At 37.5% G+C, this 19,117-nt stretch overlaps 1 protein-coding gene across 9 annotated transcripts in view; it reads right to left on the bottom strand.

The window, feature by feature from the left end:
* Positions 1–19,117, bottom strand: part of DOCK7 (dedicator of cytokinesis 7) — a 227,551-nt gene that overhangs the window by 79,781 nt on the left and 128,653 nt on the right. For all 9 annotated transcript variants that reach the window (XM_045035944.1, XM_045035942.1, XM_045035945.1 and 6 more), the window contains exons 19-22: positions 10,986–11,072; positions 6,240–6,471; positions 2,848–3,012; positions 757–926 (exon numbers count right to left, since the gene is read on the bottom strand). In XM_045035944.1, coding sequence (XP_044891879.1) covers positions 757–926; positions 2,848–3,012; positions 6,240–6,471; positions 10,986–11,072 — 654 coding nt within the window. The remainder of the gene's footprint in view (positions 1–756; positions 927–2,847; positions 3,013–6,239; positions 6,472–10,985; positions 11,073–19,117) is intronic.

Below are 19,117 nucleotides of genomic sequence, written 5' to 3' on the forward strand. Positions count from 1 at the left end.
TCCACAACAATGGTATATATGTTTGAATGGTTTGGTCAAAACACAACATACCATGATTTATTGGCCTCAGTCTTACTATTCTTTTTGCCAGCTTGTTTAAACTGAGTTATTCGTGTACTTTTCCTATAAAAAGGTAATAATTATTCCTTAATTTTTTAAGGGGGCTCAATAAAGATGCTGTAAATATAATATAGTTGGATGTTAAACTAGCTGGCCTCTCCCTTGTTACCTGAAATAACCATTAATCAGCATTAAATAAATCATATTTTTTGTGTCATGGTGAATTTTCTATAGAGTTTTCCATGTGAAAGGTAGCTATATTACCAATTAAGCCTAATCAATGTTCTTGATATTTTTCAGAGAAGGGATGGGGGTCCATAGTTTAAATCAATGATGTCGTGTCCCTCTACATAGCAGTCACATAAGTATCTTTTAATTCTACAGGAAATTAATCTAGTCATTTTTCACAGGATGGAGTATCACACAGACAAAGGTAAGTTACACAGACTGGTCATCCTGGACAAATTTCTGAACTTGGCAGATTTTCTTGAGCAGAATGTAAAAACCAGTTTGTAATAGCAAGCTTATTTAATAGAAACATGAAACAGTGTGCATAGTGATAGAACAGAAAGATACAATTTCTTGCCTATTACTAACCCAAATACATTTTAAAATAAGGATAAATTAAAATTAGACATTGCTCACTTGTTCATAAACCGAAAATCAAAAATGTACAGATGACTATCTTCAGTTTACCTTACTGCCGATGATTGACCGTACTTCATCATCTGGTGACGTGGGCGTCCCAGATATGTCTGGATTACTATTACTAAGGCTCCGAGAACGATTTAAATTAAGGCTTGCAGGTCTCACAGCAGATCGAGCCATTGTGGCATAATGCACTGATCCTCCCAAACCCCCAGGACCTAGAGTTGTATATAAAACAGCACATAATTAAAGAAAATCAGTCAGGAAAGGACCTGAAAAAAATCTCTGCTACTTTACAAAAATCCATTAAAATCATGAACTGCTTTTATTTCTAAATGAAAAATACTATAAATTAAAAAAAAACTCAAAACTTAATGATAGCTACACAAAGAAACTTTTATAGCAGTGGACAAAACCATACACAATGATAAAATCGTGATCATGTCAATGTTTCTGACTATGTATTACTTGTACAATGAACAGCAAGAATAGAAAACACACACATACACGTGTATTATTTTCACTTTAGATATAAGGGTATCTAGGACCCCAAATTTTTCAGCTAATGGCTCTTCCTTTTTCCCACCTCTCCTACTCTGTCCTTGATACACAGTCCTAGAGGAACAGCCAATTTACTGTCAACATTTCTTAAATGAGACTATCTTTTTTAATATTTATTTATTTTTGAGAGAGAGAGAGACAGACAGACAGAATATGAGCAGGGGAGGGGCAGAGAGAGAGGGGAGGAAACACAGAATCTGAAGTAGGATCCAGGCTCTGAGCTGTCAGCACAGAGCCAAATGTGGGGCTTGAACTCATGAGCTGTGAGATCATGACCTGAGCTGAAGTCACACCCTTAACTGACTGAGCCACCCAGGTGCCCAACAAGACTATGTTTTATTTCTCTGTCTTCATCAACAAGAATTTGAACTGTAACAAAATGACATCTTTATGATATACAGACATAGATATATACTCCAGATAATTCTAAGAGCCCAAGTTATAAAAGCAAGAATTCCTCTTAGTCTAAAATCAACCATGTTCTATGAACATAAAAATACCCCACAATTGTATCCATAATTGATCTCCATTTTCCTAAAGAAATCCTTCTGAGTGTCATGTTTGCAAATGACACATACCTGTCAACTAATTAATTTACACAGTCTTTCAGGTCAGTAAGTAAAAAAGATGTTTTGCAAAATCTGTGGAATTCTAATAGTGTACTGAATGAAAGCATAAATGAAGAAGCACTATATACAGTCCACAATATACATTCAGAGCCTCAAGTACTAGAATTTTCAAAATCAAGATATGAAATTACAACCCAGAATGAGTCAATTATTTCTCTTTTTGCAATTAAGAAATAAAATGAGGTAAAACTTAGAGTCAGATTACTATTATGCCTAGTTTTCATAATGAATGTCATAATTATTTATCACCATTATTAATGTTAATATTGCCAATAGCTGGAAAAGGGCACTTACTATTATCATTAGTGATGAATGAGGACTCATACAAAGATGTGAGCAGGTTGAAAGGTATGCACAACACAATCATTAACTAACTGAACTAAAGAGTTATTCAAACTACAACATTCATCACCACCCCACCCCCCCCACCCCCCAATGTCATACAAAAAGCAAGTAACCACTTTGGGTCCTGATATTCAGAAAGGCTATATATTTTATTTGCCATGAAGAGATCAGGACTTTTCTAGGGAATAATCTTTTATATTATTGTAGGTTTCACATGGTTATCAGGGTACTACTACACCATCCTATTTCTTCTTCAGTGTCCAGCATTCCAGATGACAAAATAACAGTCCATTTATCTTACCATAACAGAGAAGGACAAAATGCTTCCAGAGAAACAGAACTAATTTTCAAGATTCATTTCCAAGAATTAAGTCAACCAAGCTCTCATTCAAATTAAAGGAAGCTGTATAAATAATGATGCCTGAATATGTAAGCTAGTTATCCATTTAACTCCAGCGCCTAGCATAGTCCATGCCACTTAGCAAGCACTCAATAAATGTCTACTGTTGAATGAATGCATCCCACTATGACTACTGGATTATTTCAAACTTGCCATGAACATACAATCTATGCAAGACAGTTTCAAATAAAAAGAATAAAATACCTGGTGATGGGGAATTAGGATAAGTATTCGGTAGGCGAAAAACATAATAGATGTATGATGCGAGAAGGCTGTTCCTGCCATGCTGGTCATGATTTCCTTCCAAGTTTTTGTGAAGCCGATTAATAATTGATGCCATGGCTTCAAAAGATGCTTGACCTAGATTAACTTTTAAGGAGGAAAATATTTTTGTGTTAACTTTTTTAAACTGCAAATTCCAAAAAGATCAAGGTTTTGTCATCTCTGTATGTGTTAAGTATAGTGATTATACACAGTAAGAGGATAAAGATGATATTTGATGTTGATTTTAATGATGTATTTATTAGCTGAAGCAAAATTCCTTTTCTAAAGATTTTAAAACACTAATTTTACTAATTTAACATGAACACTGGATGGGTTTGCGTAGTCCAAAAAAAAGAAACATCAACCAACAGAAATTATTTTGTAAAATAATACAAAGCACATAGGAAAAAAAATTCTATCTTGTGTATCACCTTCGAAAAGTCACTTCTTGTTTTAAAGGGGACTCTGAAAACCTAAATTAACATACAATGAGCAGATGTTACTTTTGTTTTTAAAAAATTAACAATGAAAGTGGATTATTAAAAATAACAACTTCAAATCATAAGAGAATAGTGAATTAGCTATTTGACTGACATGAGTGAGTCAGTAGAAGGACTAGGTGGCTAGAAAAAAAAGTTGAGGTAAGACTGTATAGCATTTTAAATACCAGGCTAAGCAATACCTACCCAGTCATTCAAGTGAGTAAGTAACAAGAATTTTGCAAAAGTTGGAAAATTCTGGTAGCACACTGAATAAATGGATAAAACAAACAGCCATTTTGAGCAATGAAGCCTCAGAATCTAGGATTTATTTAATCAAGACAGGAAATTATGAACAGAAATGAGGCCTAAGTTTTCCTAAAAGTGGAATAATCCAGTAAAGTGGTCATTTAGGAACTAATATATATATATTACATATATATATTATATATATATATATAATATACATATATATATATAATATATATATATGTAATATATATATGGAACTAGAAAAGGAACTAGAGACACAGAGGTCTAAGTGGGCTATAGAAATTTTACCTGTGTTCTACTTAATTCCTTTTCCTTTTCCTCACAGTAGCTATTCCAAACCATCAGAATCCTTCTCAAAACTCAGGTTCACTTTCCTCCCTTCTCAGGAAATCTTGTGGTTTTTTTTTTTGTTTTGTGTGTGTGTGTGTGTGTGTGTGTGTGTGTTTTTATCTCACAGTACAAATTTATCAAGTCCTCAACTTTTTACTACCCAAATCTGAAACCATTTTTATTTCCCTTCCAAAAGAAATAGTGCTCCTCTCCTATACAGAAGAATGATCTCTCCACCTTCACTTGTGTCCTACAGACTTGCTTCATTAATTAAACCTTTTAGCACCTCTATATCTTATTTTTCTCTGCACTCCACTAGTTTCACAAAGCACATAAACATGCTCAAACTTCTCCATCTTTATGCTGTAATCAACCCTGGTTCCTCTTCTAACTGAATTTCTTTGAAGAGTAGTGTATACTCTTATATTCCTTTCTTTTTTTTTTTTTTTAATTTTTTTTTCAACGTTTATTTATTTTTGGGACAGAGAGAGACAGAGCATGAACGGGGGAGGGGCAGAGAGAGAGGGAGACACAGAATCGGAAACAGGCTCCAGGCTCTGAGCCATCAGCCTAGAGCCCGACGCGGGGCTCGAACTCCTGGACCGCGAGATCGTGACCTGGCTGAAGTCGGACGCTTAACCGACTGCGCCACCCAGGCGCCCCTCTTATATTCCTTTCATCATGTACAATGCACGACTTAATTCTCTGTAATCTGGTCTCCACTTCCACTATTTGACTACAACTATTCTTGTCAATTTCACCAGTGGACACTTCTTTAGTAGATAAGACTGGGACTCTGGAGTCAGTTGCCTGGGTTTGAATCCTTAGCAAATTTTCAAGCGTTGTGCTCATCACTCTACTCATTTGTACAATAGTGGTACTAATGCCTAGACACAGAGTTGTGAAGAATGCATACATTAATATAAATAAAGCACACAGTACTACTGCTGGCATATAACTAGTGCTGGGCAAATGTTTGTTACTAGTGCCATCATTATTACATTACTTACATAATCTACAAAAATGAACAATGCTAATTTTTTTTCTTAAAATCTTGAACGACTCCTTTGACAGTACTCTGTACAATTGCTCTTCAGTATTTCTTGACCTACCCCTCTTCTTCATCTCACTGTCACCTGTTTTTTTTGGCAGGACTTCAGAGTTTTTTGTATGAAATTCTGTAAGATTCCTAATTTGTCTTCCTGTCTCCAGATTTCCCACTTTGAACCCATCTCCATGCAGCACACTCATCTTTGTGACAGTCAAACTGGGTCACATTACTTCCCTAATTAAGACCAGACCTTTCAAAAGCTATTGATTTCTTATAGAATAATAGTCCCGGTTCCCTAAGTGTCATCATGGAAGAGCCCATCTCCTCTCTCTCACCACCAATATCATTTCCAATCACCAACCCTCCAATTTGTGACTACTTACAATTCCCCCCAAATTTCCCAGTTTATTTGCCTGTATACCATGCACATACTATTTCATCTCCCTGGACTAGTTATTTAACTGTCAGACTCCTACTCATCTTTAAAATGTTTGACCCAAGAATCACCTCTACTGACAAGTCTGCCCTAAGATAAAAAATCCCAAGTTGCTGAACATTCCTCTCCATTGTGCAACCAGTTAACACAAAATTTTTATAACCCGTTAGCTGAAATTTCTTACAAGCTCAACTACTCTGCAGGATTTGGGTGGAAGCTCTTAGCACAAGCAGAGGAATAACTCTTGGAAAAAGAGTGGGAAACAGGAGTACCTCTAATTCCAAAACAACACAGAAGAAAATGAGAATATAGAGATTTTGAGTTGATGAAAAAAGCTATTTTTAAATAGAAGATAGCAAATGAGTCAAAATGTAGCTACATAGAGCACATATCATGTAAAATGCAAAATCATTTATCTAGTTGCCTGTTTTCCAAACTGGTCTGTGAGATCCTTAAAATCAGGAAATAATAAGCCTTGGATACAACCTATCAGCATCTGGCACATAGTAAATGCTTAATATTTGCTGAATGAATAAATGAATGAATTTGTTTCCATAATCTGAGTTGAGGTGTATATGCACATTTTATGGAAACAAAAAGAAAGCTCTTTTCTGGCATGAGAAACAATAACACCCCATCTTTTCCTCCCCCAAATCAAACACAGTCATTACAGATAACAACAGTAAATCATGGTTCTATTTCTGCAAAAGTTAGAAATGTACAATTTATAAATTTCATAATTCCCCAAACATAAGTCAATTACCTATTTGGCCAGCAATGACAGGAGGTCTAACAACTAAAAGTATCAGTTTATCAAGCAGAAGATGAAGAAATCGGACCACTGGTTCCAACTGAGATGAATTCAGTGCTGAAATACTGCTCTTCAGTTCGTTTTCTAAGTTATTTTCCATGATTCGCATGTCTCCAATTCGGACTGGGAACATGTGTTCGTCCAGAGCATTAACCAGAGCAAAAAACTTGTCAAGATAAGGATCCTAAAACAAAGAATGAACAAAAGCACTATAACTGGATATTCCCCAAACTTTGGACCACTAAAATAAAATAGCTCATATTAATCAGTAATACAAAAAGTACACAAGTATATATGGACATTGTTTCCAATTAAAGACTACCTCTGTTCTCATTTATCATTGTAAAGTGGCCATTTCGAATGCTATTGAGTACTCAAGAACTCTGATATGAATTAAGTAGTTTTTCCCCCAATGTGAATCTGCCTAATTGTTTTAGAACTTAATTATTGTGCAGCTCTGTTAGTGCATGGCCTGTGCCCATTATTAATTTATTATCTCTCAGCTCCATCCAAACCCACCATCTTTGCCACGTTTTGTAACAGTGGAGCTAGACCCTTCAAACTGTGTTTCTCCTTTGCCAGCTGGCCTGTGGTCTGGCTCTGACAATACAGGGTGCAGGAAACAGCCTTCCTTCCTCCAGTTTGTTTCCTGACAGCGGCTAGCAGATGTGAATGCTGGGGCTCAGAGGTGAGGGACATGGCAGCAGCATTCACAACAGCCAATTTGGCTCATTTTGCTCCTCAGCAGGTGCCCTCCACACCACAGCAAGGCAGGCAATGTGTTCCTGCAGCAGTAGTGTTCCCTCCTCAGGGGTCTGATTCTCAGCCTTCAGGATCCTCCTCCACGTTTCTAAGTTCCTTCCTTATCACTTTCTACAACTGCTATCTCCATTACAATCACAGAATTTTCTTTTACCCCATTAGAAATGAATCACCTTCAACCCAGGTAACAATTATTTATATATAAATTGTCCCCATTCAAATTAATGGCAGCTTCCATCTCCTGACTAAATCCTGACTGCTATTATTTAACCTCCTTCTACACTAACAGAACTACAGTCTTATTTAAAGTAATCATGTGCCCAGTCCCAGGGTAGGCACTTGCTCTCTCAGCTGCTTTATGCCTCGTCATAACCATGTGTACAGTTCTGACCAACAGATGTGAGCAAAAGTCTGTGGGAACTCTGGGAAGACTTTTACTTAGTTAACAATGAAAATAAATTTGAAGACAGTAATGCCGAAAATCTTCATTCACATTTATAGTTCTAATATTGTTCTATTTTGATATGTATGTTTTAAATAAAAAATTACTGAGTTCTAACTATATATTTCTCCAGTACATTTCACAAAGCTATAAGCAAAGTATGAAAACATCCGAACTGTAGAGTGTTATGCTAAGTGAAATAAGCCATACAGAGAAAGACAGATACCATATGTTTTCACTCTTAGGTGGATCCTGAGAAACTTAACAGAAGACCATGGGGGAGGGGAAGGGAAAAAAAAAAGGGGGGGGGGAGGTTAGAGTGGGAGAGAGCCAAAGCATAAGAGACTCTTAAAAACTAAGAACAAACTGAGGGTTGATGGGGGGTGGGAGGGAGGGGAGGGTGGGTGATGGGTATTGAGTAGGGCACCTTTTGGGATGAGCACTGGCTGTTGTATGGAAACCAATTTGACAATAAACTTCATGTATTGAAAAAAAAAAAAAAAGTATGAAAACATCCTAAGAAGGGCACCTCGGTGGCTCAGTCAGTCAAGCTTCCAACTTTCAGTTTTGGGTCATGATTTCACAGTTCATGAGTTTAAGCCCTGCGTTGAGCTCTGCGCTGAAAGCATGCAGGCTGTTTGGGATTCTCTGTCTCCCCCTCTCTCTGTCCCTCCCCTGCTCATCTCTGCTCTCTCAAAAATAGACATTTTTTTTAAAAAAAACAACATAAGAAACATTATTGTCTTCAATTGATCCTTTAAAAAAGATAATACATGATGAAACTTACAGAATTACAAAAATTTATAAAATCTTGAGTATTAGTCATCAGGACTGTGAATGCCGAATGCCACAAAGTAGATACTTCCATTTTATCTTCCCATACATTCTATAGATTCTAAATCATCTATATATTTTGCCTAAAATCCTTCTTTGTCACTTAAGACAACACATGTATCTGCCTCCAAAAAACAAAGGTAGGAGTTAAAGATAAATACGCTATCAACTCTAAAAGGAGAAAACTAATAATGATTATAGGACTTTAAAAAACATGAAAAATACTGTATTTTTATACTTACTAGGATACTATTAAGGGAAAGAATATATTTCAACAGTATACTAGAACACCAATCTTAATCATTATCAAAAGAGTAAGGACTATAGGAAACATAGAACATACCCAGTATCAGAAAAGGAAAAATTCTCCTGGAGCCATTCTTTTACTGGGTTCTACCTGTATACTGCTAAATAAAACCTATCTACTACTGTTTTTTGTTGTTGTTTTAAAACTTAATATAGAAATGCTCTGTCTTGGGGCGCCTGGGTGGCTTGATAGGTTAAGCGTCCGACTTCGGCTCAGGTCATGATCTCATGGTCCGTGAGTTCGAGCCCCGCGTCGGGCTCTGTGCTGACAGCTCAGAGCCTGGAGCCCGTTTCAGATTCTGTGTCTCCCTCTCTGCCCTCCCCTGTTCATGCTCTGTCTCTCTGTCTCAAAAATAAATAAACGTTAAAAAAAATTAAAAAAAAAAAAAAAGAAATGCTCTGTCTTATTTTTCCCAATTTCACTGCAGAAAAGAGTTCACTAGCAAGGTTAAGACTGCTACCATTTGAAAGGACAGCTTACACAGTTGGCTCTTGCCTGGCATCTCAGAACTTGGATTTCAAGAGAGTTCCAACTGTTAGGGGATGATGGCTCACCATACCTAAATTGTTTGGGCAGACAATATGGTTTATGCTGAAAATGTGTTTTCCTTATGGTAATCAAGAATTCTGGTATGTGATAGCCAGCGGGTGCCTATGTTACAAGCCTACAGTAAAAACCCTGGGAATGAATGAGCTTCCCTGGTATACATTTCAAATGTGCTGTTTCAACTCACCCTATGTGACCACTGGGAAAGGACTCTTGGAAGCTTGTGCTTTGTTTCCTCTGAACTTGACCTCTTTTCCCTTAGCTGATTTGATTTTGTATCTTTCACTAAAATAAATCATAGCTATGAATATGGCTGTATGCTGGGTCCTGTGAGTTCTGCTAGAAAATCACCGAACTTGAAAGTGGCCTTGGAAATCCCCATGTACCACCCCCTCCCTTTTCAAGTTGGATTCCATTTTCAACACTTGCCTCTTCTCACTCTTACATTTTCTCTCTGGAAAAACACTCACCAGTATAGTTTCAGCTATCACATTTATTCTGTCACCTCCAATGCTAAACTCGAACTTAATTACAACTGCCTTGGGATATTTTTATCTGAAGTACATAGGCACTTCAAACTCAACAGGCTCAAAAATAAATTCACTATAGCTCCAGAAGCATCTTGATTATCTCCCAAATCTCTCTTAGCATGCTACCAAATTTACTTCTCTGGTGTTTCCTATTTAGGTTAGAAATCACCATCTACCTAGACCCTCAACCCTATAGCATTAAAAGTCCTTCACAATCTGTAACTAGCCTAGTCTTCTATTCTCATCTATCACGATTTCCCATGCACTATAAATTACATTCACACCAGATTACTTGCCTGTCCTTGAATAAACTACTATCTCTTTGCACATGCTTTTTATCAACTGAGTAGCCCACTCTCTCTCTGTATGGTAAATGCCTACTTATCAATACAGTATCTCAGTTCCCAGCAGAACAGACAACTCTCCTCTTGAAAGGATTTCGTTCATATATCTAACACAGTCATAAATTTTATTGTACTGTAATTATTTTTACATTTTCCCCTATTATACTGTAAGGTCTTTGAAGGAAAGTTTCTTTCCTTGACAGGTAACAACATCTGTGACTTTATGGAGCTTATAGCCTAATGGGGAAAGAAACAATAAATAAATGCATAAGTATGTATACATACATACACACGTACCACACACACACACACACACACACACACACACACACGAAAGAAAGCAAAAGTGCAAGAGAGTACAGGTAAGAGCCAGAAGCAGTAGCAAGTGCAGGTTAAGACGATATGGAATGATGGGGCTGCTATGTTTAAAAGTCTCCAGAAAAGGCCTAAGGTAAGCAGAAGCCTTGTTGAAAAGAAGTGCATGTCAGGAGCAAAGTATTCCAGCTAGAGAAAGAGTAAACATACCAGACTTTGAGAAAAGCCTGGTATATTTCAAATCTATAGTGAGGAATATGGAGCAAATGATCCCTAAGAACCCTTTCTCTTAAATTATCTGAGTCTATGAGGAATAAAATGAGTTGGATGATGGTTTTTCAACTCTAATTCTGCAACACACCAGAAACTTAACAAAAAAAGTCACTTAATTGTTCAAAATGAAGTTGATGACATTTTGAAAGCAAAAATTTTGCTTGTGTTGATATTAAGTGACATTTTGTTGATTCCTTTAAAAAGTTAACTTCTAAATCTATACATTCCTGATATATAGTCCCATAATTCTTACAACAGATAACTGTACTAAAACTGACAAGTACTAGATAATATATTCATCATTCAAGTGAAAATTGATCATATAAATTATTAAAACTTACTTACTTGTGTATGGATAGATGAAACAGCAACAACTTCCACATTAAAAACACCTTTGTGATTATCTACCCATTTCATGCCAGGCAGAGGAACCTGTAAGATATTAAATTTAATGATCACAGATACTTAAGTTGATAAGATATTCTGAAAACAAAAATTGTAACACCTCAATGAGAAAAAAAATACCATGGAAATATATTTTTACGAACTGTAAATAAATGTAAAACTTACATTTTGTTCTTGTTACAAAATTATGTTTTCTACAAGAGAATTAAAAGACTCAAGGAGCAAAAAAGCAGAAAATATGCACTCAAAATGCTATCTTCCCAAAGGTATATGCTTTTATATCATTCTAAATCTTCCTCTGTGCATATATTTATATACACCCTACCTTTGCATAAATATGTACAATATATAATGCATAATATAGAATATAAAACATTATTTTAAACCTATTTTTCAAATATCACATTGTGAATCGCTTTTCATGTCAATAAATTCATATCTACAATATTTTAATGGTTTGTAATATTCTGGTTTTTTCTTACAAAAACTACTATTTTGTTTTAATGGAGCTGTAAAATATTTACAGCAACAGAATTCTGTTGTAAGGAATAGAAAACTTTCCTTTTGATGTCAATTGTTAGGAATGTTAATTTAAATTAGATCATAAAAAGTATTTGTAAAAAGACAGTCAGTACATTACTTCTCTCTATTCCTCCTGCTAAGTACGGCTAAAAACCCTGAACATGATACACAAAACACTGAAAGGTGGAGATAATGCAAATGGCTAGTGACCTCAGGATGTGAGGAAATAGAAAGTAGTGTTTCCTTGGTTTTATTATTGCTTCACAGATCCTGGACTAGCCCCTAGAGAAGATGGCAACCCGGAAATGCCGAAAGAAGCAGAGAAAAACAAGCTTCAAGAAGAGCCTGCTCTCTCTAATCAAAGCCAATAATTGCCCTACTCTGGCCAAACACATGGAAACAAGTTGCAGCCCCACTGCCCCCAACCCCGCCCTCCGACGCCACAGGCTGAGTAGAGAGCCCAGGTGTCCGTCCACCCTCAGCTGACTGTAATGAGGTGCCCAGATTCCCCTAACACATTGGGTGGTATTAGAAAAGATGGAGATGGAAAGCCCGGTCTCAGTCCGGTGGTAACAAGTACCACCTCCAAATGGGTGTCAGTGGAATCCAAGCAAGGAAGGAGCAGGTGCCCTTCCTACTCGCATAGAGAGGTATCTGCGCAGGTCTAGTGGGGAACCTGAAATCCTACCTCTATCCAATAAGCATCCTCAACCCACTGCAAAGTGAGGAATGTGGACTTTTACCTGTGGCATGAATGTGGCAATAGCGCCTCCCCCTACTGCTAAAACAGAAGGCTTAAATAAGATCTGAGATCACAATAATACCCAAGATGTCCAGGTTAGAATAAAAAATCTCGCATCATACCAAGAACCAGAAAAATCTCAAATGAGAAAAGGCAATCAACAAACACTAAGATGACACAGGCTGGACAGATTTGACAAGGATGTTAAAGCAGTCATCATTAGAAAATAAAAAGCTGTAACAAGGAATTACAAATATCTTTGAAATAAAGGACCAAAAATAGAAAGTCTTAGGGGAAAAAAATGTTTTAGAGATTCTTTCCCATGGTTGCATTTTTTTTTTACCATGTCTAGAAACGAAAACCAATGAAAATCAGTCCTCTTACAAAATTCAACATTATGTAGGTAAGAAATGCAATGTCTCTACTGAGGTAAGTAACACAGATTTTGAAACTTTTGTAAAAGAAAGATGGTAAGGTAAATTGGAACTGCTCAAAGCAAAAAATTAGTACTAGCTCTTTCAACCCAAAACATTTGCTTTCAGCTTAAAAACATAGAATACACAAGTAAAATGTGAACATATACTGCTTTAAAAATAGTGGTTCTTAAAGTCTGATCTGAGCATGAACAGCATGAATATTACCTGGGCACTTGTCAGAAATGTAAATAATCAAGCTCCAACCCAGACCTCCTGCATCAGAAACTCTGTGGGGTAAGGTTTAACAGTTGGTGGTACAGCAAACTCTCCAGGTGATTTTGATGCATGTGAAGTAAGAACTGCTGTCTTAAAACTCTTACAAGCAGTGCAGCAAATAGGAATCCCATAATAGTAGCAAACACTGCTTTAACACTTTTGATGTGGCACCATTCTAAATGTTCTACAGACTACTATCATCAACATAGCCCTTTATTATAAGCATTAATTATTCTCAACTTACAGATGAGAAAATTCAGGCACAGAGAATATTTAGTCGGCTCAGTCTGCCATAACAAAAGATCATACATTGGTGTGGCTAAAACAACAGTTATTTTCTCACAATCTGGAGACTAGAAGCCCAAAATCAAGGTGCAACATGGTCAGTTTCTGGTGAAAACCCCTTCCAAGCTTCCAGACGGCCACCTTCTCACTGTGTCCTCACATAGCCAAAAGAAAGAGTATTCTGATGTCTCTTCTTTTTAAGGCACTAATCATGAAGCCCACCCTCATGACCTCATCTAAAACTCATCTAAACCTAATTACCTCCCATCGGTCTCATCTACAAAACCTATCACATTGGGGTTGTATATGAATTTGGGGGTTACATATGAATTTGGGGTTTGCAGTGGGAAGATGAGGTGGGGAATGCGGAGACATAATTCAGTCCATAACAGAGAGATTAAGAAACTTATCTGAGGTTACACAACTAATAAATGGTGAGGCCAGAGTGAAATCCTGAAAATAACTATATACTACCTTTCAAAAGTATATGAAATTTAAAACAACAATAAAAACTTCCACAATCCCTTACCCCTTTGAAAGTTAACCTTGGTAAACTTGATATGTATTTTCCAAATTATTTCCCGCACAATTACTGATGTGTATCTGATATGTGAGTTTGGTTGTCATTATACTGTTTGTTTTTACATTTGTATTATAAACATCCTATTGGGATATTGAAATCCATATTACTCTTCTTAACTACTGCGCCATTGTATGGATGTACAAAAATTTAATTAAATATTAAACTCTTGGGGCACCTGGGTGGCTCAGTTGGTTGAACATCTGACTCTTGATTTCAGCTCAGATTATGATCTCACATTCATGGGATCAAGCCCTAAGTCAGGTTCTGCACTGGTTGTGGGCCTGCTTAAGATTCCCTCTCTTCCTCTCCTTCTGCCCCCCACTCTCAAAAAAGATACTAAACTCTTCGGTGATCCATGTAACTTTCATTTTTGCTGATACCAATAGTCCTATAATTTTTTTCCTTCTTTTCAGAAAGAAACATATTTATTAAAAATATTACACAGTCATACACTGTCTACCTCCATGTTAATAGTTAAATACATCTCTGCTGACATGTCATGTCCTGACAATGCCTGATACAACCTGGTGTGCTCTTTGTAAAAATGAGGACAGGGGCGCCTGGGTGGCTCAGTCGGTTAAGCGTCCGACTTCAGCCCGGGTCATGATCTCGCGGTCCGTGAGTTCAAGCCCCGCGTCGGGCTCTGGGCTGATGGCTCAGAGCCTGGAGCCTGCTTCCGATTCTGTGTCTCCCTCTCTCTCTGCCCCTGCCCCGTTCATGCTCTGTCTCTCTCTATCTCAAAAATAAATAAACGTTAAAAAAAAAAAAAATGAGGGCACAGATGTATCAAGCGCATTCAACTAATGTAGTTAAAACTAATGAGTTACTCAGGATGTCACAGATTTAGTCAATCTCTAACCTAGGTTAGAGATACCCAGGGAACTCGGGCAAATGAGATATTAAAAATACTTTTTTAAAAGTTGGCTGGGGGGGGCGCCTGGGTGGCTCAGTCGGTTAAGCGTCCGGCTTCGGCTCAGATTGTGGTCTGGCGGTTTGTGGGTTCAAGCCCCGCGTCGGGCTCTGGGCTGATGGCTCAGAGCCTGGAGCCTGCTTCGGATTCTGTGTCTCCCTCTCTCTCTGCCCCTCCCCCACTCATGCTCTGTCTCTCTGTCTCTCAAAAATAAATAAACATTAAAAAAAATTTTTTTTTTAAAGTAAAAAAATAAAAGTTTGCTAGGTTATATCCTTTACTGCATGTCGGTGGTGGTTCACTGCAAAATGGCACTCAGGCTTTGGAATGGGAGTGACTATGGCTGGATCCGGCAAATGGGTTTGTATTTCACAGCCCAGAGCCCTCTCTCTCCACATGGCAGTGAAATGCCTGTCCTACCCCTGTGGGGGAGTGGGATGAGGAAGATTCAAAGAAATGGCCAATGTTTCTGTGGGGGAAAGAACACGGCAGATATTCATCACTGCCAAATGACTAATCACTTCGGGAAACTTTGGTCTCAACCAAATTTCCATTTCTTAGTTTTTGCTAATAACAACAATCCTGCAACTTTTTTATACTGAATTCAAACAACACATATTTACTGAAGTCTCTACACAGTTTTCTGGGTACTAGAGTTCCATTGTAAACATGTCTGCTCTCAGGGAGCTTACCCACCATTTCTTATAGAGAAAAATAAGGAAATAAATAAGGTAATTTCAGGTAGTGGTAAGTATTAAGTAAACAAAATTGTATTAAAAATGATGGAGTGTATCAACAGTGTGGTGGAGGAAAGGGCTGGAAATTCATGGAGTCAGACCTCTCTGAGGAAGTGCTATTTTATATAAAATTCAGATAATGAAGAGAATCCAGCCATGTGAAATTCAGGAAGACGAAAGAGAAAATTCAAAGGCCTAGAAGCAGGAAAATATTTGGAAGAAGGTATAAGTACAGAAGAAGGGGCTCAGTGATGGTAGAAGATGATGTTAAAGAGACAGAAAAGCTCAGATCATTCAGAGATTTGGAGGTCATGGAATACAAATCTAGATTATATTCTAAGTACAGTGAAATGCCAGCAAAATATATAAACATCATATATGATCATAAAGAAACACTAAAGCTTGGCAATATCATGCTGAATGAAAAAAGCAAGTTCCAGAGGATTCTATACAGCATAATAACCTTTTCATTAAATTCAAAATATAAGCAAAGTAAAACGTATTCTCTAAATACACATATACCTCAGTTATAAAGTAGGTTTAAGGGGTGCCTGGGCAGCTCAGTCAGTTAAGTGTCTGATTCTTGATTTCAGGTTAGGTCATGATCTCACTCATGGCCTTGGGACTGAGCCCCGTGTTAGGCTCTGCACTGAGTATGGAGCCTGCTTGGGACTGACTCTCTCTCTCTCTCTCTCTCTCTCTCTCTCTACCTCTCTCTCTGCCCCTCCAATGCTCACATGCACTCTCTCTCTCAAAATAAATAAGTAAACATTTTTTTAAAAGCAGTTTTAAGGGGTGCCTGGGTGATTCAGTCAGTTAAGCGTCTGACTCCTGATTTTGGCTCAGGTCATGATCTCACGGTTTGGGAGTTCAAGCCCGCACTGGGCTCTAAGCTGGGCAAGGAGCTGCTTGAGATTCTCTCTCTTCCTCTCCCTCTGCCCCTCCTCCACTTGTGTACTTGCACTCTCTCACTCTCTCTCAAAAAAAAGTTGTTTTTAAGAGGCCAGTTTTCAGGGGTGCCTGGGTGGCACAGTCAGTTAAGTGTTCAACTCTTGAGCTTGGCTCAGGTCATGATCTCACAGTTTGTAATTTCAAGCCCCGCACAGGACTCTGCAATGACGGTGCAGGGGCCTGCTTGGGATTCGGTCCCTCCCTCTCTCTGCCCCTCCCCAGCATGTGCTCTCTTTCTCTCTCAAAACAAATAAACTTAAAAAAAAAGAAAAAGAGGCTAGTTTTCAAAACAACATGAATGCACTTTTAAAAAAAATGGTTAAAATGGTAACTTTTTATGTATATTTTACCACAGTTTTTTTAAAGACTAGTATTTTTATAATTACAGGTTATTCTTATGTGGAATAGGGGACAAGCACATAAATGATGTGAATTATTATCACTGTTCTAGCTCTGGATTAGGTAATAGATTCATGAGTGTTTATTATTTTATTAAATAAAAAACCAATAAATTGAAAAGCCTAACTACACATATATGTGTAAACACTGCTGAGTTTTAAAACATCCCTTATGTTGATCTTTGCATACCTACACAAATATATTTGTAAGTTAAATACTCAGACATATAATTCATGAGATTTTTAAAGGGTATGTTTATTGTTTCATTGTGACATATTTCAGGCAAAAATAATCAAATAAACCTTTTTTTCTTTTTTCTTTTTTTGAGAGAGAGAGAGAGAGAGAGAGAGAGAGAGAGAGAGAAAGAGAGAGAGAGAAGGGCACAGGGAGAGCGAGAAAGAGAATCTCAAACAGGCTCCAGGGCCAGCACGGAGCCCCACGAGGGGCTTGATTTCAAGACCATGAGATCATGACTTAAGCTGAAATCAAGAGTCGGATGCTCAACCGACTAAGCCACCCAGGTTCCCCTCAACCAAGTCTTAAAAGTCCAGGTGATTATAATGAGTGCCCCAGGATGAGTACGACAGTCCCATGGACAGAAAAATCTGGTGACAGATTGCCATGCATGCCCATGCATCAATCGATGAATTTTATAAGCATGAATTTGTTATCTAGACCTCAATAAACACTGATCCTGAAACCTGATGACACCAAACTGAGGTAAATTCTCCAGAATACCATTAACAAACACTGTTGAAACACATTCATTGATTAGGCTTTTCTCTCAACATGATTCCTACAGTATTCAACAAAAATGAGTGCAATTTTGGACATTTTATGTTTGAGATATCCTGGCAAAGGTATCAATAAGTGTTTTAACTTACTAGACAAATAAAAATGGATGAGCAGAGATGCAGATTTAGGATTCATCAACTAACAGCAGGAGTCAAGAGCATTGTGATTTTTGTGCAAGTTGTATACTACATCACTCTAGGAGTACTGTTCACATAAAAGGCAGTCAGTGGTCCTGCCAGAGAAGAACGCTTACAGATTCAGAGTGAAAAAAACATGAAAATTCAAAGGGGAAAACAGGTTAAAACCCAAATGATATGAAACAAAGCCACACAAAGGTTTACCTTCCTTTTTACCCAATTTTAAAAAGAAAATGATCCCCTTATGATTGAAAATGATCGAGACAAGTATCATAAAGTAATAGTGTGCTGGTTACAGAAATTTGTTTATTACTATGTAAACTTAGATGGCAAGCTTCACATTCTAAGGCCCAAAAACCAGTTGAAGTTAATACATATTGGGAAGGTCTCTGACCTTCTGAATCAAAGAGAGCTCCACCATAACCAGGAAAGTAGATACAAAATTGCATGAAGCAATGATCTGTAAAGGTGAATGTTTATTTTATGTATAATTATTTTTTATTTTTATTTATTTTATTTTTAAATTTACATCCAAGTTAGTTAGCTATACTCCAGCAATGATTTCAGAACTAGATTCCTTAATGACCCTTACCCATTTAGCCCATCCCCCTCTCCAGTAACCCTCTGTTCTCCATGTTTAAGAGTCTCTTATGTTTTGTCCCCTCCCTGTTTTGATATTATTTTTGCTTCCTTTCCCTTGTGTTCAAAGTCCTCTGTGTCTTAAAGTCCTCATATGAGTGAAGTCATATGATATTTGTCTTTCTCTGACTAATTTCGCTTAGCATAATACCCTCTAGTTCCATCCATGTAGTTTCAAATGGCAAGATTGTAAAAGCTGAATGTTTGAATAATGATCTCTCACTTGGTTTAAATTCAGCACTAAAACTAATAATATATACTGTTCTTTTTTTTAATTTTTTTAATGTTTATTTATTTTTGAGACAGAGAGAGACAGAGCATGAACAGGGGAATGGCAGAGAGAGAGGGAGACACAGAATCTGAAACGGGCTCCAGGCTCTGAGCTGTCAGCACAGAGCCTGACGCGGGGCTCGAACCCATGGACCGTGAGATCATGACCTGAGCCGAAGTCGGACGCCCAACCGACTGAGCCACCCAGGCGCCCCTATACTGTTCTTTAAATGTAATAATAAAGCTAAGAATATATACTGTTTTTGTTTTTATAATTGTTTTTAAGATTATTTATTTTGAGAGAGACAGAGACACTGTGAGCAGGGAAGGGGCAGAGAAAGAGGGAGAATCTGAAGCAGGCTCCATGCTGTCAGCTCAGAGTCCACACGGGGCTCAAACACATGAAACCA

Source organism: Felis catus, chromosome C1 (genome assembly GCF_018350175.1).
Source record: "Felis catus isolate Fca126 chromosome C1, F.catus_Fca126_mat1.0, whole genome shotgun sequence".
Lineage (NCBI taxonomy): Eukaryota > Metazoa > Chordata > Mammalia > Carnivora > Felidae > Felis > Felis catus.